The sequence below is a fragment of the Takifugu rubripes genome, chromosome 21 (assembly GCF_901000725.2).
Source record: "Takifugu rubripes chromosome 21, fTakRub1.2, whole genome shotgun sequence".
NCBI lineage: Eukaryota > Metazoa > Chordata > Actinopteri > Tetraodontiformes > Tetraodontidae > Takifugu > Takifugu rubripes.
In genome coordinates this window covers 3,336,975-3,364,931 of record NC_042305.1, presented here as the reverse complement: position 1 = coordinate 3,364,931, position 27,957 = coordinate 3,336,975, and the positions used below count along the sequence as shown (strand labels likewise).

At 44.3% G+C, this 27,957-nt stretch overlaps 1 protein-coding gene across 6 annotated transcripts; it reads right to left on the bottom strand.

The window, feature by feature from the left end:
- Positions 1-335: 335 nt before the first annotated feature.
- On the bottom strand, positions 336-26,215 carry LOC101065158 (GTPase-activating protein and VPS9 domain-containing protein 1). 6 transcript variants are annotated; one of them, XM_029829026.1, is made up of 29 exons: positions 26,064-26,215; positions 22,588-22,789; positions 21,830-22,097; positions 21,165-21,737; positions 21,001-21,084; positions 19,877-20,011; positions 19,136-19,328; positions 18,608-18,688; positions 17,425-17,579; positions 17,108-17,237; positions 16,807-16,932; positions 16,545-16,718; positions 12,275-12,409; positions 11,073-11,207; positions 10,434-10,553; positions 9,605-9,682; positions 8,604-8,947; positions 8,443-8,530; positions 7,700-7,732; positions 6,518-6,589; positions 6,304-6,432; positions 6,115-6,226; positions 5,926-6,038; positions 5,281-5,440; positions 4,855-5,042; positions 3,953-4,166; positions 3,594-3,666; positions 3,304-3,501; positions 336-2,565 (listed from the first exon to the last, which is right to left on the bottom strand). In XM_029829026.1, exons 2-29 carry the CDS (start codon positions 22,770-22,772, stop codon positions 2,425-2,427), a joined length of 4,437 nt encoding a protein of 1,478 aa, XP_029684886.1. In that variant the 5' UTR covers positions 22,773-22,789; positions 26,064-26,215; the 3' UTR covers positions 336-2,424. The 6 variants fall into 6 exon arrangements, with proteins under 6 accessions (XP_029684886.1, XP_029684887.1, XP_029684888.1 ...); XM_029829027.1 differs by lacking the exon at positions 26,064-26,215 and adding an exon at positions 22,872-23,168; XM_029829028.1 differs by lacking the exon at positions 7,700-7,732.
- Between the last annotated feature and the right edge of the window lie 1,742 nt (positions 26,216-27,957).

Here is a 27,957-nt window from a genome sequence, read left to right as displayed (position 1 = left end):
AAGCACCCCACCAAGTTTATGATGAGAAAGAGAAAAAAGGAGGAGTGTTAGAGGAGGCAATTGGTGAAGCAAGGAGGGCTTTTAGATGAAGGGATATCTCCAATTACAATCTGCCATACACATGTCAGCAGTAATGAAATGTTTGCTGAGAGGTTGCTATTTGTGGCTGCTAGATTGGATGATGCTGCTCCGCTGCCCCCACCGACAATTAGATCCTTGCATAAATCCCCCGGTCGCGGCGTCGCCGCTGTTGTGAGAAGTGTCGACGAGATGTAGCCGCGATAGACCGCGATAGCGGCGGAAACGCCGGCGCACACAAGGCAACGCTCAAGAAATGCAGGGAAAAAAATGTTTCTTTTATTATTTTTAAAGAATTACATGATGCATTAATCACAGTAAAGAAAAAAAAAAACAAACAGCTTTCCCCAAAGGTCATTGTGCAAGCGTACGGTTAAATGCAAAATTAGACGTTAAGATTCCTTATGTTGCCCCTCTCTTTAGGCTTCCGAGGGGGAGCACAGTAAAGCTTTGAAGAACAGATCAACTCTTCAGCCGCTGCCCAGTGGTTTGCATACAGTCGGTGCTAAAATATTGGACTTTGTCAGGTTGGAGGGCGGAAGGGGGGGGTCACATGTGGCTGGCTTTATTTTAAACACAAAGCAGGACCCGATCGTGACATCAGACACCTGCGCAACATAATTAATTCAAGTGGAATCCCATGTAACCCGTTGGTACGGATGCAACCTGCAACTTTCTGCTACCGCTAAATCTGCTCGGTGCGGGAGAGCTGCGCGCCCTCCCCAGGCTCAAGCCACCAAAATCCTAAAGTCTGACCAGTTGCTCTTCTACCCTCTGATATTGCGCTGTCAATGATAAAAATGTCAACTATAAGACAAAACAAATGAAGCCTCTTCAAGAGGAATTTGCAGGAATTCATTTTCTAAAAAAGGGAAATCAAAAAACTGTATATGTGTCTGTGTGGTGAAGGGGGGGCAAAACGAAATATAGTTTTATAAGTGCACATGAAGATGAGTCCCTTTTCTGAACTTCTGAGGAGGTAGAGGTAATATCCACTAGATTCATTGGTCTGTCCATGCAGGCGCACGTGTCGCAGGTGGGAAATATGTATTTGTTCGCTAACGAAGGCTTGTTTTGGGGGGCGATCGCATCAAGCATCACAGCAGCTCCATATTCCATTTCCCTTAGCCGTTTTTACCGTTTCATTAGTGCAAAATAATCAGGCCCCCGTGCTCCGTTTGAACCGACGGGGGACAGTTGGTGCGTGCAGGCTGACTCGTTGGTTTCAGCTGTGAGGTAGGATCAAAAACCACCCAGCAAAAACACTGGTTTCACCTCATTTCGGGGGCTGAGCTGGTGACGCCTGGTTGGTCCACTGGAGAAACTGCGTGTGTGTATGAGGTGGACAACGCTGAACGAACAGGGGGGGTGGGGGGGGGGGGGGGGTTAAAAATAAAAAGAACAATAGCGAAACAACAGTTGTAACTCATGAACCACCTGTATGGAGCAACAAAGGCACAGATTTCTACATTTCCACGAGTGCTGCCGCTACCTGGTGCACAAGTCAACCCTGGTTCACAATTTCCCAGCTGCTCGACTCAAAGGTGCCATTCTAAATCAAGCATTTCTCACAATTATTTAAAATAAAACCACATGCCCCGTACAACCTGAATGCTCATCTGCATTTAAGCAATTAAATAGAATTAGAGCAATAAATAGACTGATTTGATATAAACATACGGGCCCTTGTGTCCAATTCAATGCTTGTTGTGGTTGGGAATAAATGAAGTAAACATGAAATAAGCTGCCCTACTCTGAAACCTGGACCGGTACTGGCGTTTATTATGAATCGCGTGTCATCCCCATCACTGAACCCATCAGTAACTATTACGCTCTGGAAATCCACGTCACCGTGCATTTCATGAACTTTGTTAGAATTGAATTGGAAGATCAGTGACATGAAGGAAGTCTGGTCCCTTTACTGCATATAAGATTATCTTTAAAGGATGATTAACTACCTAGAAATAGTGTGTGTAGCTATAGAACTTTATAGTGAAAACTGATTAGAGACAAAAATGAAAAGTATCCAAATGACAGTCAAATTGTACACCCAAATCAGATTACAACTAAACAGGTCACTACCCCCTTTCCAAAATGCCATTTTTTTTTGTTGTTTTTTTTCCAAATCACTGCTAAAACCTGGATTTGTCCACATACATACAGTATTACAGTAATATATATTTAGTAATCTTCGGATGTCTCTGGTTATATACAGGCTATACAAACTGGGATCGGGCGACGGGCCAGGTTTTTCCGAAGGCTGTACAGAGGGAGCAGTTGGTTGGGAAGTCTCTGAATCTCTGGGCTCCTTCCCCACAGTCTGCCCATACAGGTGGCTGTTCTGCTTCACTTGCGATCGTCGATGGTCTTAATGAATTCCAGCGCCGCGGTGAACTGCATCCACCAATAGCTCTCCTCCCCACTCAGCCGACTGGCGTAGAAATTATTGATGTACTGAACAGTGGACAGCAGGCAGGGCGGGTTTGCCTGGAGGGGAGGAGACGCAGGGATGGGCCCACATTAACTGCTGGAAAAGCTCGTGCAACAGCGGCGCGCACACACAAGTGTAAACGAGACAACAGATGATTTGGGGTTTTAAGAATAGCCGCTTTGATAAATAGTCCCGGGCGGCGATAGCTCAGTCTGTGGGGGGGGGCTGGGCTGAGAAGCGGATGGTTCTGGGTTCGAGCCCTGGACAAAACTTGGGAGGTGACAGAACACCTTCAGAGTGCTGCCGAGGTACCCTTGAGCAAGGTAGCGAACCCATAAAATGCTCCCATAGGGGAACTGGCGACTCATTCAGGGTGGACCCTGCCTGCGCCCGCATGTGCACCCTCCCCCCGTGATAGAGCGGGTAAGAAGCCTAAACAATAGTAAGATTTTGGCTCCAGAGATGAACAATGTTCATATTTGGTAATATCTCTGTATACTACAGGAAATATTTACCGGAATAACAAAGGCCGCTTGTGAAATAAACAAAGATGCCAACTTATTTCTCAAAAACCTATTGAAGAACTTTGTCCATGTTGTCAAATGTTAATGATCACCATCATTTTCTTTTGCAATTTAACCGTTGGACACAAACAAATATACTTTGGATGTGGGCGATTGGTAACCTGTATAAACATCTAGCAGAGATTTGAGATAAATTCAGTCGAAAAATCAGAAAACTGTCAAAACCGAGTGAACGTAGTGATGCAGGATGGAATGTAGCTGCAGACTTACGCGGATGAGGACAAAGACGAGCACAGGGACAAAGTCGTCCGCTCCTGGGACAGAGTCTTCATTGGCCAAACTAAGGAGGTTCATGATGGTGGAACACATGCGCAGGATGCACTGGACCTTGTCTCGAGGGGTCTTGTACGCATTAATGGTCTTGATCTCAGACTGAGCGGAGGGCCAGGGGGCCTCCTTCAAGTACACCTACAAACAGTGGGGGGGGGGGGGTCATTACCTAAAGAACATGAAGATAAATGTTCATTTTTCTATCATGTGTTTAAAAAATAAATAACCACCTCTGGGATTTGAAGAGCTCTGTGATTGGCTGTTACAACTTTAGAGAGTCGCTGGATGTGTTCGTGGAACAGCCTGTGTGGGGGAAAAATCAGACTCAACGCGCTCGGACGTGGCAATTCTTTAAATTCAGTTGTTATTTTTGAGTTTGTGTGGCTGCACATGATACATGGGACAGAACCATCTGGAATTTACCTGCAAGAGGCCTGAATTTTCCAACACATTTTGATCACTAAACTCCACCAGCCACGCTTAAGCTAAAATTAGCTTTAATCTTTATCATTTATTCCTATAGAAATGCAACCAAACTACCACTGGTGGTTCTGAATCTCAAATGGATGTGAGGCGACACCACACTCACTGGTCTCTGAGAATGTCTCCATCCTGGTTGGGATAGAAGGCCAGTTTGAAGATGCGGTTCATAACGCTGCGCTCGATGGCCATCTGGGCGTCCTGCAGCTGCTCCTCACTAGCGTACTGCCAAATGGCATCAGAGGCCATGGCGCCGTACAAGTAGCGCAGAAAATCCTCCACCGCTGCCGTCTTGTCATCCGCCGCCGTGCACACCTGGAACGCTGGAGGGGAGCGCACGCACAACAGATGTAGACAGATAGAACTGAAATATCTACAAAGCCATAAAACAATTGCTCAGTGAAGTAAATACAGAAAGACAAATAGGTTGTGATGGTTTCTTTGGTCTAGTAAATAGTCGTGGTTTAACATCTATTTCCAGCTTCTTACATTGTTTTGTAATACACGCCTAAATAATATTGTCTGTGGCTAAAATATACATTTTAAAAATGCGCATCTTCAAGAAATTGGTAAGAACTTTAATCCACAGATCATTCAGCTGTGCAAAAGGGAGAAAATTGCAACGCGGTATAACCGAGACTGTCAAAATCTACATGAGAACATCTTGCGATGAACTTTTTTTGGAGCGTGCTGCTATTAAATAAGACCAACACGTGCACAGAATAACCCAGCGCACTAGACAGGAGCTGACATTGGCTGATCCATTGGTCCTTTCCATGAGTCTGAGCAAAAAAAGGGGTTTAATTTACAGGTTTCATCTCAATGAAGCACTAAAAGGGGCTGAAGTGCCGTGTCAGCACGTCTAGATGAGGATCAAGCCTGGATAGATGTTTAAATCCACCACGATGAAGAAAGCAACGAAAACAGCTGACCTGTGATTAAAAAGTATTTATTTATGTAGAAATTGCTCGGTTTGGGTTAAGTTATGGCGCTGTTGAGAAGTAAAGATACCTTTAATGAATTCAAGCATCTTGGACTCCATGTGTTCTAGAAGCAGCCGAACGCAGACGGTCGTGAAGTAGCGGTTAGCCACTTCTTTGTCTTTCAGCACCCTCTGGAGGAGCCTCTCCAGATGGGCCTGTGCGGTCTGCAGCCCCTGACGGCACCGCGTCAGGTAGGCTATGTACGGGGCCCGCTTTCTGAAAACACACAACGCCACATTCATTATTGCACCGTCACCTCACTGGCAGTTGCGGACCAAAAGCAGAAGAGGCGCGAGGTCATTTCCTGAGCACTGCTGCGGCACCCTTGGCCGGTCCTGGGCAGCTTAATGTAAGAACAATGGTACATGAATAAAGAATGCTGCCCGAAAACCACATTACTGAACAAAGCAAGAGAATAAAGATCCCGACGGGGTGTGGTGAGTCTTTCAGTCACCTGTAATCCTCAGCAATGACAGCCAGCAGCTTCCTGCAGATGCGTGCATCGAAGCGGCTGACGCAACGTGTGGTCTCCTGGATCTGGGCCATCTGGTTCTTATCCTGAAGGTTGATGGCCTCCGCTAGCTGCACCTTCAGGAAGCAGACAATCTCATTGTCTGAGGGGAGAATGATAAGGAGATGGTATTATATGCTGCTCGCACAGCAACGTAATCTGATTAACCTTCTGCCTCCACACTACAACATGACTGATGGCCAAAACCAGGGAGCAGTTTATTTTATTTTTTTTAATTGTTGCGCAACGCGTCATTCAACACCGTGATTGTCCCACGCCCGGATGTCATGGTTGCACGCTGCAAAATGGCTCTGGGCCATCCCTAAATTGGGAAACGCCATCATTAATATTTTGTAGTAAAAATCATTTATTGGGGCATTATGTCACACCGCTTGACCACTCTGCCTTCTTGGAACCTTCCACCAAAACCAGGAAGGTAAGTCAGAAGGTGAAGGGCACATTCAGCAGCTTGGGTGCTGCCTAATATTGAGGGTTTGTGTCCTTTTTTTTATTGAAATGGATTTTGTAGAAAATATCCAATGACAGACAGAACTGAGCTAAGCATCAGATCAGGAAGTACTGGCCCACCTTCAGATTCCATGTGGTCAGGAAGTCCATTCCGTGTTGTAGCGTGAGTCATGATAGGCAATGCCACAGAGTCTGCCGAGCACAACGCCAACCTCAACTTCTTTTTGGCGTCACTGAAAGAGAGAAAACCCATTAAAAACCGGTGGCTGAATAAGAGGAAAATTATATCCAAACCTTGTGGATTCTCACCTGAAAGAGAACTTTGAGTCATGCTGCTGGGCTGTCTGGCTGGCAGAGTCCGGGAGGTCATCTGTGGAAATGTTCTGCATGGAGTCAGGCACCCCATCCTCACCACAAAGGTCTGACCATATATTAGTGCGGACAAGTTAAACAGTGCCGGTGCCACAACGTGTTTAAGCGACTCAACCAAGCTTTTACCTCCCGTCCCATCGTAGGAAGTCCCACCCGTCGCTCCATTACTTGGACTGGTCCTCTTAATATTCCTGTACTTGTCCAGGATGTCTTCAGCTGCCTGCACCTGGCTGCTGTGTGAGATCAGTGAGTCCTCTAAAGAACGGAGCAGCACATACGTGTAAGTAGGATTGGAAGACAATAATGTTGTGAACCTGGCCTGGGCCTGGCCTGGACAGACCTGGGTGGATGCGGTCTGGGGCAACGTCGTCTTTCTCCTGCTTGTCCTTTTTCCGAAAAGCTGCTATCGGAGCTGCAGAGCGGAGACATCGGATTAGCAGACGTTACTGTCAGTAACAGAACATAATCGCACGTGAGTCACCCAATGGGAAAACCCTTTGAATTATCCTTTCATCTTTTTCCACAAGTTATTTAGAACAGCAAATTTTTCTGTACAGTTTCAGGGGGGGAAAATCCGTCTGTTTCCTGTCATCATATGTTGTAAGAATGTCAGATACTTCTATTTGTCTGAGCCATGTTTCCGCTGACGCTTTACATCCAGCAAAACAAGTGTTTTACTTTAATACAACAAAAGCCGATTCCTTTTCCAGCGTATTTCATTGCACATTCATTGTTTTGACGTGAGGGGAAAGCGGCGTGCCTTCAATACAGACGCTAAAATTATAGGTTCCAGACCAGCTAAACGATGCTCACACGGTGCATTAAGTCAAATTAAAATAGATGGAAATAGGATTATTATGCGTGTCCAATACCAAGATCTGTGTAATCTGAACACAACCAAGGATACATTTAGTGGAGTAACCGCATGATTTCTGCATTCACCAAAGTAAATGGGAACATACAAAACAAAGTCAAAAGAACTGGATCGTAAAAGAGATGCATGGATGAAAGTTGAGAAAACAGTCTAGACCACGGGTTTTCAAAGTAGAGCCACACATATTCACACCTGCCTGAGCAATGTCACAATGCTTTTAGCATCCTACTAAAAAGACTCACCAGGCTTGGCCACTTGGATTGGATTCTCAATGATGCCGGGGTTCAGATAGCCTCATACTGTTATGCGTTCGTACCTCTTTGCAGATAACACACTGTGAAAGTCTCTTTTTTTTCTATAACTTGAGGCCTAATCACTAAAAAACTGTCCATTCTGATCCGTTAGCTACATAAATGTTAGCCGTTATTTCTGCTGTATGTTTTGCTTTTCACAAAAGGCACCTTCCCCTGAACCTCTCTGGCGCCCCCTCCAGGGAGATGTCCCTCACCCTTTGAAAACCGCTGGTCTGGACAACGTCACATCACAGTCCTACAGTTCTATGGTGAAATCTACAAAGCAGCACAGGCACACGGCTGCTGGCTCCAGCCAGTACAGCTAGCTCAGCAATGAGCGCACGGAAGCCTTTACCTGGGACGTCACTTTCAGCTGTCCAATATAGCACTGTGAGGAACACAACAGACAGGGTTGGCCTTTCCTTTGTACTGCACAAGCTGCCTCACCCGTTACCATGCAGAGCAAGGGGGCAAAGAACGGCTCTACAAAGATGAGTCGTCGGAGCTGCATGGCTGCACACACTCCTCTATTGGATGAATAGCAATACAATGTTTACTTAAGAAACATCATTATTTAAAAGAGAAATAAGCAGTCATTCTGTCTGCGTACAGCTCATTATTTTCCAGACAGATGTATGAGAGATGGTTGCAGAGTAGTACTGCAATAAGAGATGTCTCATCTATCAGGGCTGATGACAGAAAGATCCATCGAATGACCATTAGCCGCTGGCTGACAGCAACGCTGGGAGGGCTACAGCCATACAATCTAAACAGTTAAAGCCCGTCTGATGACTGATTAGCCCAGAAGTCTATATAAATCTGCAGCCAGTGAGACATGAGAGAAAAAGGAGTGGACACGTCTCTGGAGAAACTTCAAACAACAAGTACAATTTTCTAACTGAAGCTTCGGTAGACAACATGCATCATCGTTCCGTTTCCCGCATTATAAATTGCCTGCTCTTTAAAGTCTGAGATTTCCCGTCACTTGCGATTAAATTGACTTTTTCTCAGCAACAAACGACAAAAGAGCAAAAACAGATCAATTCCAAGGCTTCGAAGGTCATTTTGAAGTTCATAAAAAAAAATTAAAAGCGTCACCTTTGGGAATCGCTGACACGAAACGCTTTTTCCACCAAGGTCTGTTGCGGTCTGACTTCTCGTCGTCACTGTCTTTTCGATCCTCGACCTGAAGAAACAAGAATCCTGTGTTATGGCACGCGTGCTTTGACATTAATGACAGTAACCGGGCCACCGCGTACCTCTCCTTTCAAGGAGTCCTTGCTGGGCGAGGAGGTCGGTCCCAGGGCGAAGGCACCGGCAGGCTCCCGCTCTTCAACCGCTACCCGCCGGTTGAGGCAAGGGTCACTTGTGGGCCGCCGGCCCGGGCAGACGATGTCAGAGCTGCGGCTGCGGACGAGCCTGTCCGGGAAGGAGTAGCGTTGCTTGTGCTCCAAATCAGCCTGGGTCAGGAAGTGGGGCATGAAGAGAGAGTGGCGGATATCCTGCCCCAGCATGCTGGTTTCAGGGATGGGAGGATCAGGGGGAGGATGCGTGGGCCTGGTGTAGTGCACTTTAGGTCTCACTATTGTTCCAGTTGAGGAGCCTCAGGGAGAGATGGAGAAAAAAAATGTTAACTTGAGGAAATTGAATTCTGCATCTTTGAACGAGCGGTGGCCATCGTTTTATTTTGGCTTTTCTTTCTGCTTCCAAGTGGTATTAATGTCCGTCATCATAAACACCTCCGTCCCCAAAAGAAAGGCGGCACAATAACATTAAACTAGGTTGAAATGTGGAAAACACCACAAAGTTAGTGGAAAAGGTGCTAAAGAGAGCTTCTGGAGGGGGGGGGGGGTGCCCAAGGTATAGGTTGGCCACCTGTTTCAAGGGTACACTCTTTCCTGAAAAGCTTCCAATGGAAGCCTGCTGCCACGAGCACAGTGGGACAGGGGACAATGCCAAAGAGCCTGGGGTGAGGTCTCTCTGACTGTCATCCCTTCACCTTGCGGCAGACACAACCATTCCTCTCCCACACAATTTCCACCTGCGCCACCAATGAAAACAGCAAAGGCAAACAGAGGGCCAGGAATAATTTAGGATATTAAAATGTGCCAAATGAAATGGCATTTCATTTACAGGGGAAAATCATTTCAGCAATGAGTAAAATGCTCGTGCGAGAGAGTGCGCGGCCATTACTGTTGTTAATAACTTTTTCTAGCCCCCTGATTGGCTGTCAAGCGTTATTGAAGAGAAAGAAAATTACCATCACCACAGGTGAGAGGATCAAACATGGCCAATAAAGAATCAGCTTGTGAGGGTGGAGACGTCAGATGATGTGCTCCTGAAAAAGCACATGGATCATTCAAGATCAGTTATTAGAACCAACCAACAGATAGCAAATCAAATCAGATTAAATACATCTCAACCTCTGATATTTCTGCATAGTAGTAGATATGTCTCTGAATCAATCTCTATGGTGACCAGTGAAGCATTATTGATGTGATGATCAGCCACATAAATCAAATCAAGCTTTATTTATATAGCGTCTTATACAATCAAAATTATTTCAAGGCGCTTTCCAGAATCCCAGGGCCTGACCCCAGACAAGCAAGAGTGGCAAGGAAAAACTCCCCTTTAACAGGAAGAAACCTTGAGCAGGACCAGGCTCATGTAGCGGGAGGGGAGGGGAGGGGAGGGGAGAGGAGAGGAGAGGAGAGGAGAGGAGAGGAGAGGAGAGGAGAGGAGAGGAGAGGAGAGGAGAGGAGAGGAGAGGGAGAGGGAGAGGGAGAGGGAGAGATGCTATGCTATGCTATAAATGCTATTAGTGCTTGAACCAACTGGATACGCCAGACTGTCACCACTGCTCACTCTTATGTTGAACTGTTAGACAGAGATTTCTTGATTCAAATGTCTGCACTTTAAATATAAAACAGATAAAATCATAACCAACTATAATCTAACGGGACACAATCATTTTACAGTGTGTGAAAATGCAGAGACCAGTGCAGTTCAATGGGACAGCAAATGGCAGTGCTTTCAAATAAAATGACACTGGGCTGATGGCTCGGACGGGCTGGCAGGGATTTTCCTACCGTGGACTGATTCCTCCCCATCTGGACTCGTCACAGAGTCCTTCCCACCAAAGTCTGAGCTGCACTCTGACCGTAGGTCCTCAATCTTGTTCGGGATGTCTTCTGAGGTTGCACTGATACCTAGAGCAAGAAAAGAAGGGACTCAATACAGCAAAGCACAATGTTCCTCTAAGAAAAGGGGACATTTTTCTCTTTAGACTGAGCTGCATACGCTGTCCAAGATAGGGAACTCAATGGAAAAGCTCAATTGGAAGCATAAGCTCCCGTGGGTTTGCAGAAAGAAACAGGTAAGAGTGATCACCAGATGCAGACTATCCATCCTGGGGGTCCCACGAGACATTTTCTTGTGAGCACACTACTGCCTTGTTAATGTGGGATACTAATTCAAGCGTATCGGTATCCAATGGATGGGCCGGGAAGCTGGAATAACCCACACCCAACCAGAAAAATTCACACGGACCATCAATAACTTGATGGCTCAACATAGTAAAAAACTAAAAATAAAATTGGTGTTTCTTTGTCTTGATTATAAGAGAGATTTCTGCTTTCTGTGGGTTTTCCTGTTTGAAATAAAGGCAAACAAAAAAGATAAAGTGGGAAACCCAGCAGACATAAAGGAGAATGGAAACCACTTTATACCGGAGACGACGCTGAGGCCTGGCGTGCTGGGTCTGGAGCTGACCTCTCGGACCTCGGTGTCGTCGGAGGTGCTGCCAACCCCGGAGCAGCTCTCCAGCTCCTGCAGGCGTTCCTCTTGTTTCAGGTCTGGGGTTTCTGCACATCACACAAGAAGGTTTAAAGCTTCTCTTGACTTTAGAACGCACTCTTTTCTCTCTTTGATAAAGACACACCTCTATCACGAACCTTAACCAAACTTTTTCCTCAAAAAAAAGAGTAAATCTGTGTCTCAAATTGATGGAGAAAATGTCAATTTCTGATTTAATGCAACTCTACTTGTGTGAGCTTATTACAGCTGTCTCACCCACATCCATCTGTTATTATTGGCAATCTGCGCATATGCGTGACACAATCAAAGCATATGTTATCATGTTTTATAATTACCAAATTAAACCAAGTACTGTCTACTCTATGGTTACTGTTGGGTCAAACCCAGAGGCTCCGTACCAACGGCAGTACTCATTTGTATGCTCGTTAGTAATAATGTGCCGCTGAAGTGCTCTTCTGAGTGTAGTTTTCTGCTGCCTAGCCATGAAATAAGCATTGCACTCAACGGAAGTCTTCCATCATGCTATTACCAAGCAGAACAAGTGCAGCAAACGGAACAACAGGCAATCAAGACACTCATGCATGTAATTTCTGCACAGTGCATATTAGAGTGGTGTGCCATTTCAATTAACACGCAGACTCAGGTCTCCCCTAAAAAAAGCTGCTCGTAAAACATACAGTCGAATTTTAAAAGACACTTATTCTTTAAAAATGAAAGGGTGAATCCTTAAATAAAAGCGCCGTTCTTCCAAAAGCGAAGCTACAACTCAAAATGCACGCTAACTTCTAGGTGGAGGGGTGGGTGTAATCTCCACGTTACACTTTTGGAGGTCCATCGTTCACGGAATTGTAGTCAGGTAACACAACTAAATACAGTTAAATATAGTTCTTACATGCATCATGTACTTTTTATTCTAAAACTAAATTTATAAATGCATGAATATCATATCAGCCTCATGATTTCTAAGATTTGATATATTGACACAATAGATTAAAATATAAATCAGGGCTCTTTACTGGAAATATACTGCAGATCTGCTTACTATTAATAAACATGTATCATTTAGGCAAAACTATAGGGCAGTTATGGAGCCAAATCTTCTACTAGAACCTACCAGAGTCACTGGGAAGGACCTCGACACTCCAGGCCTCACTTGTGGTTTCAGAGATGGTGGAGCCGTACGGGTCCAGTAGAACTGAACCCGAGCCGACGCACAGTAAGGTGCCCAGCATGTTTTCTGCAGCCGCTCCTGAAGAGTACACAAAGACAAGCGTTAAACTCTAGGATTTGATCAGGACAGTCACTCAGAAAGCCCTTTTCCCTGTTCCCCTTTAAGAACCTCCACATACTATAAAGGCCCTGCATTGATTCTTACCGGTAAGAGTCATTCAATGATTCAACCCTGAAACATGAGCGACATTTGAATATGATTTGACAAATGGTTCAAGCCAACTTATGCAGATGCTTATTTTCCATGATTTGATGGAAAAAAAACAACTCTTTATTAAGAAACTAACCATATTACTGGGACATTTTAACCTGCTGTCACATACTAAAATAATGATTCCATGTTCTGCGGGCATGGTGGGATGGAATTGTCTCCTTGCTATGTAGAATCACAATATTATTATACTGCCCGTCTCTCCTGAAAACAACTCATACAAAGTCCATTTTCTTGTGATAACACATTCACTTCGATCATCTTTAGATGCAGCTGTCTGGTCCAGGTGTTTCCCAGCTGGTGAAATGGCCGATCAGCAGCCAGTCTGTAGCCTGTTTAGTTAATGATATGCTACAGGTAGAGTAGCATCTGTATAAGGACCATTACATGAACCACACCAGCGTGCTACCATCACAGATGATGATAGCAAAATAAATTACTGCATTACCCTTATAAAATGGACTGTTTTATCAAGGTTTTGATACTTCTACACCAAAAGTGGTTGAAAATAATGAGTAAACAGACTTATATTCCAAGGTATTGATACTTTTACACCAAATTAGGTTGAAAATATGAGTAAACAGACTTAAAATCATGATAGGTCTATAATTCATTATCATGAGAAAACAGCAGTAAAATAAAAAGTAAGTGCATAGTACACCATCTGTATCTGCACTTACAAAATCACACAGTGTTACATCAGGTGCACGTGATAAGAACAGTTACTCACAATCTTGAAGGATCTTGCCCTATTTAAACCCCACACTGACGCTGAGGTGGAAGAGCTACATTCAGGGAAAGTTCATGCATCACCAATCAAAAAGATAATGTCCAATATATGTTGAGGGCAAAGACTCTTGATGAAGGCTGAGACAAAGTGTGTTCTGCGAATCAATGGAGAGCAATTTATAATCAATGGGCTGAAATCATGTCGTTCCAATGTATTAACTTTTTAGATTGTAATCAGATTGTACTATAATAAAAGTGTCACTCCTGATTTGCAGGAAGCAAATGTTTCACGCATAACTGTGATGACTGAGTATGCATGTAGTATATTATCTAAAGCTTGATGTAATCCTGCAGCAAAATGGCCTGGAAATAGGAAAAATACAATGATACCATGTACTAAATCCGAAGCAGTGACAACAGAACAAAGGTGATAAGTATACAGAGGCCACAGGAAAAATGGGCGTATTTAGAGCAATGTTTAGGGGTTTTATATTAATATCTGACCCATCTCAGGCTTCCACAGTTACAAATTTAACCCAAATTTAGGTCTTACATGTTTTGAAAACCTCTGATTCGCTTCCCTCCATACGCATTTAGGAATAAGATGCGATCAGCATTTAGGAATAAGATCATCAAAGGTGAAAGATGTGGAGGATGTAAGAAGGATAGCAGGTGTCACAGTCAGAGGCCGAAGATCAGGACCAGAAATTTGACCTGTGGTAGCAGCTCCTCCGAGCAAAGTGTGGCTTCACTTCATTGCACCACAGACACACCGTGAGCATTCATGCATGCAAGCGCCTTGGCAACAGCCTGCACCGATGCTGGCGAGAACAGAGCTTTTCCTGACGATGGGAGAGCTCTATCCCACTGATCGTGTTTACAGTCTTCGAAGTAGGAGCGCCCAGTTCTTGTCTTTCAGGTGGATGATTAAATGAGTGGCACAACAAGAAGTGAAACAATTAGAATTTCTGCCTCATTATCATGGTAATCTTATCAGTGGGATAATGAGGTATTAATGGATATTTAATGTGCATCTCATAACCCAATCCCTTGGAGAAAACACATAAGGAAATCGCTGTAAATTCCCTTAATGATGGAAAAGTCCCCCAATGCCATATTCCGAAGAATGAAAAATGGCGGATGCAAATGAGAAGGAACCAAGGTCAATAAGACTGCAGGGACTGAGTGAATGTCAGAGAGAAAGGGGGGAGGGAAGGAGAGGGGGAGAGAACACGGTGATGGAAAAGACTAAGAAAGAGAAGCGACAGAAGCACATCTAGAGTCTCCAGCTGATTTCACTTTTTGAGTCCGTGAATTTAAAGCGTGTACCGTCTCCTAAAGCTTACCAACAGGTATCTAAAGGCTTCAGTGTTATTGCAAGCTCACTTTCAAGACATGCGACTTGAGACGCAAAAGACATTATCCTGATCTTCTCAGGAGACTCTTCATCTAACATATCCAATTCTGCTCTGCACTCCGTTTGAAGATAACTGCATTTTCACGTGGATTAAAATAGTCGATGCGATTACCACCCTGAGCGGTTGGACACCTCCACAGATGCTTTTCTAAATTTATTCGAGTCTGGTTCTACATAATTTGTACTAAGGCAGTGAAACCTGGACCTTGACTACGCAGCGATTTGCCATGAGTGCCACTGTTTAGCTGATTACTTTTGAAACAAGACTTAATTTTATGTCCAGCGCATTTAGATTTCATCGTGACTGTAGGTAACAATGTTAGCATTCCAGTTGTTGTATTTCTACCAGGTTCTGATGTGAAGCATATGCTCCTACCAACACTGAGCCTTTATTCATGAACATAAAAAAAATTATCATTATCCAATTTATGGAGTTATCAGATTATTTGAGTGATCATGTAAACAGCATAATGTGATTTGCCTCATCAGATAACAGCAGTAATCAGATGGAGAAATCAGATGAACACACCTTGACATCCCCCCAATCTTCTGAGGTCTTTGTGCACGTATACCCAGTAATCTCACGAGTCGTTTATTTACATTTGCTTGTTGAAAACTGATATGTGTAATTACAGCATTGGTAAAGGTCATGCCAAGACCAAGAGTGGATTGTTGCTGTGCGAGTATGAACAAAGTACACCTGGAGTGTGTTGTTTATTTTGCAGACCTATTTGCTCTCACAATAGGACAGCTAACAATAGAACTGTCACCTGGTTTAACCAGACAGGACTGGGTGTTTTCAAAATACTAGGACATTTGAGACCGATGCCCCTGCATACATACATACGTAGTCCAAAACAATCCAATAAATGGCCTTTAACATCTAAACCTTTCATATTAAAAGCATGAGGATTGAATATTAAAGTCCATGTTAAGGTGTCAGATCTGATCATTACAATTGTCTGATTTAAAAATGGATTTTTTTTTTTCATCTATGCAACTCTAGGGTGTCTGACACCCTACTAAAGAGGAGATTGTAAATGGATATTATATTAATAAAATGTTATGCACTGGTCCTTGGCCAGATCCTCGGTGTCGGCGTCATTGCACAAAAACCTGGATGCTAGCCAGAGTCATTTCAGTACACGGTGCCCTATTTTGCTTTCAACAGACAGATAAACACTAATTAGGGCTTATGTGGATTCACATGATCATGCTGAAGTAGGTTTATATTTTCCTTTTATAAAACAGTATTTATTATTCAGATTAATTGCAAACTCATATCAAAAGGTAATATTTTTTAAATAAATGTTGGTTTTATTATTTTAACAGTAATACTAAAAAGACAACAGAGGTCATTGCAGCTAGTCATTATTACCACTACACCTAATTTATTTAACTACGGTAATTGAATGAACTCTAATAAACATGGGCTACACTTTGGCAACAAACCCATGTTGAATCCCAGTTAAGTAAAAGCCTGGAATGTAATTTACTCTCTAATTGGGAAGCATGCAGTTAGGTTGATATTGGCCTCTTGCCTTGGCAGTGTCACATGATAGGTGCACCAGGTCTCCAAAGACTGAGCAGAATTAAAGCCTGAAGATGCTATTTCAGCCTCACACCACAAGGTGCCGACATTTCCCCTCATTCAACCCATTGAAGGATAAGAGATGGTGCCTCTACGTCAATCATTCTCAGCCTGAGCCCTGATCATAGTGGCAGAGCATATCAAATTCTTTATTTGGGCATGAAGTGAGGGCCTTTACAAATAAAGCAAATACAATAACAACCCACCTGCTATTTCCTGCAGCCGATCTTCATCCATGTTGGGGTCAAAGTCACTGCCCAACACATCGGTGCTCCACGTTTCACTGACTGTTTCTGAGATGTCTCGATCATCCGTCAGACCCATCATGTCTCTAATCTCAAACTTGCGTAGTTTGTCATCCAGGTTGTCCTGAGTGGTGGCTGACGGAGACATTTTCAACTGGTGTTTACGATTGCTGTCTGAAACATGTATTCAAGTGCACGCGCGGCAACGTCAAGATCAACGCACCCTGTTCGTGTTCCAGAAGCTGCAGAGCCTCTACCCCATTACTTCCTGATGGTCCAGCCCCGAGCTCAGAAACGGACTCTCCCTCCAGGTCCAGAGATGACACAGAATTAGAACGATTGGATGGACCTAAAGGGGAAAAGATATTTTAAAATTCACTCAGGTAATAAGGTCACTCAAAGCCCATTTATTACATTTTGACCTTTAAAAGTCAACCACATCATGTTTTTTCATCCTTTCTTTCTTTTGCCCATTTATGGCTGCATCGTGTTAAGTGTTACATGTGAGCCGGCTGCAGACCAACCCTCTGAGATGCCCTCCAGGTTGTCACTGCACAGGGAAAACCGCAGTGTTTTGTCTGGTTTGCCATGAAGCTTAGTGTCATCAGTGTGACCATCCCCCTGGGTTCCATCAGACATTTGCAGGTTCAAAACCTTCAAAGCAACAGAGGGATGAGTAGAGATAATAAAGATTGTTTTGTCCAATACAAAGTGACTCCAGTCATTCCTAAAATAGCACCTATCTGACAATGCTTTTCTTTATTTAGCACAACATTAACCCCCCTTAAGTTGCTGGAGATAACACACAAATGTCACACATCATCAATTCTTATCACATTACCTCATTCTCTGACATCATCCCAGGGACACTCTGAGGACTGACTCCAAGTGAAATCACCAGCACCTCCTCTGGCAGCAGCTCCTGCACGGATTCTTGGGAGTTGGCGTCTATCTCCCCCTCCTGGGATATGTTGCTACGGCTGCGACTGCGAGACGCTGGAGGTCCATAGGGCGGCATTGTGAATGAAAGAAACCACGGTTATTTGGTGTTACATGCAAAAGATGCTGAATCAAAAATTAGCATTTTAAAACAAAAGGTATGGGTGTAACGGTGCAGCAGAGAACCAAGACAGGTGTGCAACGGGACACAGATTTTCTTTGAAAAGAGATGCCACAATCTAAATAAACACGTAGAAAAATTACCACTGAAATTATTTGTTACAAGAATTGCATTGACTTCAGAGTCTTGTTTCTCCTTGAGAATGAGAGAGAGGCTTAAAATAAGTGTAATTTGAATGAAAAAACAGACAAAAAAAATAAACTAAATGATGGTATGGTCCTTGTTGAGTCACAGCTCAACAGGCTCCTCTGAGCATGTGGAACTACAATGAGGAATTAAGAAGGCAAGTTTGACATAATGGAATGCTCAAGAAGCTGACATGTTCCAGTCTCAGTAGCTCCAACGTGCAGCATTAATTTATTGTTCCAATCATGACAGATTCACATTAAATCAAAATAATTGGAGTTTGACAATTTAGTCTTATCAGCTGAGGCCGTGACCACAGCGTAGCATGATGTCAGAGAGGAAAAACTATGAGGTCAAACTGTTTAAAGAGATTCATTTTGTATGTTGGGGTTTTGTTTTTAATAAAGGAAAACCTATAATGTGAATGAGAAGAAATCCTCCCATAGCATCCCACACTGGACAGAGAACTGTGCTGGGGTTTAAGGTGTGAGACAGAAGGATGAAAAGTGGGTTTTTTTTCTCCACTGTAACCAGTAATGAAAATGCATATTCTGCAAGCAAGAATATGGAAAATCTAAAGAACAAACTTTAAACTTTGCAAGGAAAAGCAGGCACGTGCACAAACGGACAACACTGAAGCTGAGGCAAGGAGGTTAAGGTGCAGTGAGCTAGCATTTCCCAGGTGAGTGGAGGTAATGTAACAAATCGCGAGGTGAAAACAAAAACAGGGGTGTATCTCTTAGCTCATATGCTCCAACACAAGCAATAGGCCACCCACCAAAAGGGGTTACTAATGGGATGTGAGCAGACAGAGAGGTGGCTGTGGGGTCCCAGGATGTCACAGCAGCTAAGTGTTTTCCTGGTCATTCAATGGCAGCAGAGGAGGAAAGGAAAAGGACAAGGTATGGAGTTGGAGAAGAATAAAGCGTCTCGGAAGTTTAAAACTCATTTCAAGTATTAAAGTCAATTCTGCGCGTACAAAAGTCACATTTCAGGGAGGAAAACACAAGAGGTTCCTTTCTAATTATGCTAATGAAAAGAAGTCTATGGATTTTTTTTCTATCCATTCTAATTAAAATTACTTCATTTACTTGTGGCGATTTAATTGCTTGACATTTCTGTAAGTGCGCCACAATCCACATCGCGCTAATTATCTTTATAACAAGCTGAGAATCAGCTCATTATCATCCTACGAACCCGTCCTATGCTAGCCCTGACAACATCAATACATTTCATCTCTGCTGGTTGGTTTTAGGCAACTCGTCAGGTCAAATGCAGCACTTTTATCTTACACATTGTTCAGTACCTATGGGCAGCCTGTTCTTCTTGTTAGCAGGGGTGGTAGCTGGAGAGAGCTGAGGGGTGTTGGAGGGCGTGGGCTCCACGCTATTGCTCTTAACAGTTTGGCTCTGTGGCACACTGGCAATCAAAGTCTCCAGTGCCGCATGCTCCTCTTCCCGGAGATGGTCTCCCGCCATCACGCTGCGCACAAAGTCCACCTGTAGTGCAGGTGCAATTTTTCAATAAGTTTCTAATCTTTTTCATGCACAAGGAAACACAAAATCAACAAACGCTCACAGTTGCAACACTTTGACAGGTTTACAAAAGACCAGGCAGCTCATTTTGCATATTGGTATCATATAGGTACTGAGAGGAGTCAGTCCGATTTCACGTGTGCGTAGATAACTGCAACAGCTGGAGGCTAACCCAGCTGTCTACAGGGAAGAGGCAAGGGCAAGATGTCAGCTCATCAGGGTTAATAAACAATTAGTTTAGACCCTAGTTTACTCCCAAGGTTAAATTAGTCACCAATCAAATGTATTCCAAATGCATGTCTTTGGACTGTGGAAGAACATTAGAGTACCTGGAGAGAACCCACACAGACATGGGGAGAACATGCACGGTCTAAAAGCTACTGGAAGTAATAAGTAGACTTAGTCCACGGATTGAACGTGAAGGCCAAACCACGACATCTAGGGAACGTCGGGATTTAAACTAGCAAATGCTCGCATTGATGCATTTGGATAACCACTGCAAAAGAGCGTACCAGCACAAAAAGCTGATTATGTGTCATATAAACGGCAGTCCTATTGAGACCCTCCAGAAGGTTCATCGAGGACATCGGCGGAGTCTCGACCGCTCTTCCTCCAATCACCACATCCAAGAAGGCAGCTACACAACTCTGCGGACAGAAAGAAACATTGGGAACTAGGTGAGGACCTGCATTGCATTGGGCAATAAAGTCTTTGGACAAGTGGGAAGTATTGTGCAGTGTGTGAAAAATAACAGCTTTTAACTTATTTCTTGTGCTCCAACATACATTCGGTCTCAGGGTTACATCATCATGACCATTATTATTTCCATTATTATCATTAATATTAGAGCTAGAAATGCTCTCTCAGAAGAGGTAATAAAAAAAAGAATTGGTTCATGCCAAGACGAGGTGGGTTTGGGTAAATTCATATTCAAGAATGCACATGGAATCTGAAGTGCAGCTTAATTAAATTATGTCAACATTAAGGCGGGACGTGTAATCTTTGAACAAACTCAAATTGTCCTTCGGTATGAATGTGAGCGGTTGTTTGTCTTTCCACGTTGGCCCCCGAGACGGGCTGGTGACTCATCCAAAGGCGGCTTCATTTATCAAATGCAATTAATACATTAAACAAACGCTAAAGTTGTCACTGAGGGGCATTAGAATTTCTAGTTTTCTTGTCATTCTTGCTGGCCAAGTACAAAGAAAAAGAAAGATGGAACTGATAATAGGTATGTAGCGATTGTGCCCAGGAACTTAAAGTCCCATCGCAACACTAAGCATGTGCACGTCAGGGCTTCAAGTTCGGGAGTGACGTCTGGTTAGATATACATCACCTTTTGTCATCTTTCAATTCCCACAATGACAGGAGAAAATTAGAACTTATCAGGCACATTTAATTGGTTTTTAAAATGACAACTCTGATTAAACCACATCTACCCCACAATTAATCTGATTAAAAATATTCAATCAACTGACCTAAAAAAAAAAAAAGGTTTAAACTCACCATTTAATAATATTGACATTTTTCAATAGATCTACATTTTCCATTGCTGCCAAGGAAAACCACCTTCCATTGAAGTAATAACTATCTATGCCTGGATGTCTTGGATGCACCGATGCTATGGTCCACAAACCTTGTCAAATTTGGACAAACTGCTCTTCCTCCTTGGGTCTGCGTCATCGTCGGCCATGGCCAGCTGCTGCAGAAGCTGCCCCACCTGTATGACGGGGTGAAGATGCGACACGAGTTCATCGCAGGAAGTACCGCCGACGAGTTTCCGACTCGCGCGCCACTGACCTGCATGAGGTTGAAGCGGGCCACTTCGTTGATGGGAGCGTCAGAGATGATGCCGTACTGCTCGGGATTCACAATAGCTGGGCAGATGAAGCAGGTGAGCAGCAGGTCCGTGCACATGGTGCGCACCTCGCCCACCTCGAAGCGCTCCACGCACGACAAAGTCTTGTACATCTGAGACACAATCCAGCGCAAGCTGTGGGGGAAGCAGTAGGTGTTCTGCTTCAGGTAACCGATGAACTTGTTAACCAGGGCGACCAGCTTGGCTTCATTCGCATCAACAGCGGACTGCACGCGGAGTTTGTATCCTTCGGAGCCCTTCTCTCCAAAGTGCTCCTGTTGGGCTGGAGTGAGGCGTTCCGTCACCTTGGACGGATCAGTCTCCAGATGATCTTCGTCTTCGACCAGCAGCTGCATGATGGGCTCATGAAGGGTGGCTGTCAGGAAGACCTTGGCTGAGTAGAGGCCCTCGGAAAACAACTTGAACAAGATGCTGAAGGCGCACGTTCCTCTCCGCAACAGGCGGCGAGGGTTGTCGCTCTCCTTCAGCTCAAACTCTACCAGATATCGCAAGACCTGGAACGGATGAAGGAGGGTGTATGAGTCCAACGCATTTCCACTTTAGATTAGTAAAATAGCCGAGGTGAGACGTGGGCAACCCTTCTTACCTGCAGCAGGAAGCTCTCGTCCTCCTGCATGATGCAGTTCCCGTACAGCGAGGTGAAGACGGTGTGAATGACAGCGTGTGTGTGCTCCTGGTTCAGCCTCTCTCCTGCCACCAAACAGGAAGCCACGAGCCTGGGGTTCTCACGCAACCTGGCCAAGAACTCCCCATAGATCGTCTCCTGAAAGCCCAGAGTCTTGTACCCATCGACAAACTGTGTGTCTTCCAACCTTTTAGCATGTTGGCAACATTCGGCTGGAGAAGCCTCCGCACTGGAAAAACAAAGCCGTTTAAGAACTTTAAGACTCAATTAGTTAAAACTTTACTTTGTAAACCCATTGATGATAATCATCATCGTTGTGCACAAATATGTACCTACACGTCGCAAACTAGGATTGACAAAGCTTTGAATGATCTGCTCACTGCTCATTTCCTCCTGCCTTTCTGCTTCACTTCCTCCTACTAACACCAGCAGACTGACAGCTATCAACGTATAAACAAATATTGAGGTATCTGAGGAAGCCATGGAAAATGCAAACTTAACTTTAATGTCTTTAAATAAAACAACAAATGACCAACGCGGTCACTGATGTTTTTTTAAGCACAGCCCACAAGACGGCAAACAAATGCAAGACAATTTAGGACAAAACAGCCGATTGTTGTAGGAGCCTGGACAGAAATTGTGTTTTTATTGAGTTTTCTATACGAGATTGTGAAGTCTGATATAATTTAGTGAAAGCTGGGGATGATCGAAGGTCCGACCTTGTGAGAATGAGGCGGTCCAGGTTGATCCTCTGCTGCTTGGCAATCCATGCTGCCTGGTAAAGCTTCTCAGCCGTCTTCAGCACATCGTTGTTGAGCCTTTGGATCAGCTGTTTCTCCGATGCCACGTACAGCCGCTCCTGCTTCAGGTGGTGGGCCAGAGTGTGGATGTCTGGCTTTACCATCTTCACCGGCTCTGTGTCTGCAGGACAGGGGAACCAGGTTAAGAAATTAAACAAATACAAGTCATGTTAGTGGCACAGAAGGGCCAAAATGAGAAGCACCTTTCAGGGTCTACAAAAAGTGACAAATTTGGTTTACAGAAAGAAAAAAAAAATAGCCCTGTTCTCACAGCCCTGGTTTCGATCTCGATACATCCACCAGGTGGAACGTTTATCCTCGTCTGAGGACTAGGGAGGATCGGTACTCAAAAATGGTTGTCAACACCAGCCACCAAACTGCATAGATTGTCTGCTCTGTAGAAGTTTCACTGCAACCACATGTTCACGCTTCAAAAACCTTCATTTACATTAAAACATGAACACACATTTAAACCATCGAGATGCAATTTGGTTTTGATTTTTTTTTTTTAAACTATGCAAAATAGACACGTCTTAGATATGTTTTGTAGCGTTCTTGTTTTAGCTCTGTCACTGTGATGATCAATAAAGTTTTAAACTAAACTTGAAACTAATATCTGGCCAGTTTTGAATGCTCTCTGGAGGTCACTGATGTTGACCCTTTTCATCAGTTTGGGGCAAAATTCAGCTCTTGAGCTTCCCAGGAAGTATAAAATGTCAAGAAATGGAGACATTTTCAGCTCCCCTGCCTTGAATATCTTCATCAAATGACCAGACATTTGTCTCAGTGGTCAAACTGGACGTAGAAGTAAACATCGTTCCGTCTCCACGCCTTCCCTGGAAATCCCAGAACCCGTGTAAGAGAAGATATTGTTGTTCTCTGGACTCAAACTCAAGCTCAGTGCACGAGTGCTGCACAAACAAGGGTGAAATCTAAATTTCTTTCAAGCAGCGGGGGAAGCTTTTCCATTTTTATGCAAATTACTGTCCCATTTCAAAACATGCACACCGAAGACATTCAAGCCAAGCGCATGAAATTTCAATTAGCTCTTGTGAATTGTTTGCACAAAAGCCTCTCTTTGGCCTTCGGCTAACACAGCTAACACATTTAGCTGTGGAGTTTTGGACTCTGGAAGGAGAAAAGACCAGAAAGCCTCAGAGAGACCCCGATTGTGAGGCAGCGCCACAACCCACAGGCTGACAGACAACCACAAGTCTGGAGCTGAGAAGCCTGGAGAATCTCATTGGTTATGCAGACTGAAGCGGATAATGTCAGGCTAAACTTAGTTTCTTTAGGGATGGAATGGAAGGATGGAATATTTATATTACAAATACAACGAATGTTTGATTGGCAAACCAAACAACACAGCAAGTACACGTCAATGGACTCTTACAGCTACAGATGCGGTAAAAGAACGCATCATTTTGAGATAAACACAAGAGTTGTGTTTCCTGATTAGCAGGGGGTTGCCAACTAGGAAGTATCTACATGCTGGTCCACACCTGGTCTGGAATAAGCAAATTCCTCACATACTTGAAAGGAAGCGAGAAAGCAAGAATGCCATTAAGTGGCTCACGATGAGGTTAACAGCCATGAGACGTGTCTTGCTGTGCCTGACCGCTCCAACACAATCCACTACAGAAAGCTGCCGGGTGTGTAAATCACGGCGCTGCGGAGGAACTGAAACAGAACAGAAACCAAACAACAGGCAGCGTGAACCACGGAGATGCTACAATGGGTCACATCAGGACAATCCCTTCCATCAGCAGCTGCTTGATGGTACAACCTGGCAGCAGGAGATAGAAATCACAAAAGCACCGTTCAAAACAGGCATGTGAATATCGGAAAACCAGACGACGCCCTCTCAACGTCCTGCACGTTTGACACGGAACGCACATGCACAAAATGGAACAAGACGCTTTTTATAGGTATGCAAAGATTTCACTTTCTACAAAAGGTGATGGTGGTTCGAGCCTCAACATCCCCTTCACGCTTCCCTTTTAGAGGAATTCTTTCAATGCTCAGCAAACACTGTGCGATCTATAAAGCCTCTAAGACTCAGATCAACCTATGTGCATCTTTCAGCACAAAAAAGGTGCGTCTCATAAGTTTAGGATGTATAATCACCACAGAGGTTTGCTATACGCCATGACATGTCCTAAAAGGTCAAATGTCATAGACCTTAACCCTGTGCTCTGATTACTTGCTGTCTGGAAGGCAACTTGGAATCCAAGACACTATTTACTACTGAGACAAACTAGCAGTAGCACTGTGTGTCAGCTATAAACACTTGCACACAATGAGATAAAGACAAATATGAAGTAAACAGTGAAGCGCTTTCTTGATCCCTGTAATTTTATATGGAGGACAATACTAAAGTAAAAGTATTAAGAAAACTGCTTTTATGTCTCAAAGGAGGGTTGACAAGCGAGGGTTAGAGACAGACCCTTCAAACTTGTGCTGTCAGGACGTAAAGTGGCAGCTAATCCTCACAAATGTCTGCATGGAGGCAGCGAATGAAAAGGAAAAGCAACATCGGGTTAACAGCGGCATCACTGCGGTGGCTTCTCTAAGCTTTAGATGCCATCCACCGACCCCAACAGTGCCATTTAGTACCTGCAAAAGGAGTTTAAAAAACAATAAAAGCATTAATGGTATTTACTAATGTGACACAGACACAGAAATGAGAACAATACAGAGCTGCATTCCCAAAATGAAGGGATAAATAAGCACTTACACACTATGAATGGACAACAGCCTTCAGCATAGCATCGTTGGTGCTAAATTAGTGTGTGCTCTCGCATTCCATTGCCTTCCAAGCAGTAACGTCAGGAATACTAAACCTGGGTGATTATATCAGAAAGCTGCAGACGTTCATGCACCTTCCTCAGACTCCATGGAAGGGTGGATGATATTGGAATAATGTGAACAACATTAATGTCCTTCATGCGAGCTGTAGCATGTAGCCGGCATGACAATCTGTTAATCGAGGCATTTATGCTTTCGTTACCGTTTAACCAGAAACCCCTGGTGTGTTTAGCTTTCTAGCAAAGAGTGGGAGAAGAAATCCTAAATTATAAACGTTGTAAAAATAATAATAATGACATTAAGTCAGCTATCTGAAAGCAATGGACCGGAGACATAGCATATAGCGAGGTTATATAATGGAAACAGTCAGTGGGGGGTTCTGTTTGGGCAAAAAGAAGTGCAGACATCATTATACCGGTGACTAGTTAACCATACGGTAACCAGACGATCGTTTAACTAACATTTGTTAGTCAACCAGGGCAAGCTAATGGTTAGCTATTCATCGCGTTAGCTTAGCCGAGGCTGTAAGCTTCTCCATGGTGAGCAAAGGAGACGCAGGGGCCAAATAAGAGCATTTTGTAACTTACCAAACGTCTTGGGTGCGTGTTTGTTGGTCACGGCCTCTCTAAACACAATTTATCAAGAGGTTTCTCGTGTTGGTTGATTGTTTGTTGGCGACTAGCCGTTTCTCCCTGTTTGCAAGGAGCGAACAGTGCTGTCATTTGCTGTCATCACGAGGGTGCTTGAGCAGCGCGCATGCGCAACGGCTTCTTAAAGGAAACCCGCTCATCGGCGATAAACCCATGCCAGGGCTGGCTGTCTGCCTGCCTGCCTGCCTGCCGGCCTGCCTGCCTGCCTGCCTGCCTGCCTGCCTGCCTGCCTGCCTGCCGGCCTGCCTGCCTGCCTGCCTGCCTGCCTGCCTGTCTGTCTGTCTGTCTGCCTGTCTTGCATGTGTTATTAAAATCCCAATATTGGGTCTTTTGTGAGGGCAGAGGGGATGCTCTGGGATGCTTTAAGTTGCTCTGGGTTGCTCTGGGATGCTCTGGGATGCTTAGGATGCTTTGGGACGCTCTGGGTTGCTCTGGGTTGCTCTGTGATGCTCTGGGACGCTCTGGGATGCTCTGAGGTGTTCTGGGATGCTTTGGGTTGCTCTGGGATGCTCTGGGACGCTCTGGGATGCTCTGGGTTGCTGTGGTATGCTCTGGGACGCTCTGGGATGCTCTGGGACACTCTGGGATGCTCTGGGATGCTCTGGGTTGCTGTGGTATGCTCTGGGATGCTCTGGGACGCTCTGGGATGCTCCGGGGTGTTCTGGGATGCTCTGGGACGCTCTGGGATGCTCCGGGGTGTTCTGGGATGCTCTGGGACGCTCTGGGATGCTCTGGGTTGCTCTGGGATGCTCTGGGATGCTGGTGTTTGCACATTCCCTCCACATTCTCTCTTCCCTTCCACAGTCCCAAGACGTGTTGCCTCACAACAATGACCAAATGACTTTTGGAAATGTACTGGTCTGATAACATTGAGCATTGATCCCACCAGGAAGTGAGTACTAATCACCATTTAATCTCAATGATCTTTTAGATCAGCTGACATGTTTAAGTCATTCAATCAATACTGAACTCTAGACGATCGTTAATATTTCTCTCTGTAACTTTGAACGTTTGGTATAATTTGTGTAAGTTTATCATTTACAGACATTTGTCTTTGTTAGCAATATTATATTTATATGTTATATATTTTCTGTATTTATATATTAATGTTTTACTTATAGATTTACATCATATGGCCCATTTATTGGACGATTAACCAAATTCAATCCTAGAACCCCCAGAAATGATTGGATTTTTTTATTTTTCACCATAGATGAGTTCACAGGTTTAAAAACAAAAACCAACCCTGCTGGAAATTTAAAAAAATAAATTAAATGTAATGTACAAATGAACCCCAGACTTAAAATGGTTCATCTTGGCCTGGTGATGCTGCATTTGTGAAATGACGTTGTTTTATCTACAATCAAGTAAACCGAATAAACCGAGTCTGCGTATGCACGGAGGAAGATAACCAGTGATGTCTGCAGCCTGCGGGTGGTTGAAATGCCTGTGTGATGGGTGTTGGTCAGGGCATCAAACCGACCAAAAGGAACTGGCTGCGGTGGTAGTTGCAGACCTAAATGAGGGAGAGAGAAACCAGGAGGGGGCTTTCAGGCTTCCTGGGGGCTCAGCCCCGCACCACGACCACGGCCAGCTCCACCAACAGCATCTCCAGGGGGTGGAGCTGGCTATGCTAATTTGGAGCCGGAACTAATTTGGAAAAGTTCTATTACAGTGTAAAACAATGGTCACTGCTGCAGTCAAAATAAATCCCACTTCTTTTTCAGTCAGCTTAGTGTCCATCCACTTATTAATGCCCTCTGATGCGCACCGATCATCAGTATCTGAGAGCCAAATTGCCCTTTTTCCTTCCTAGGATGGTGAAACATGA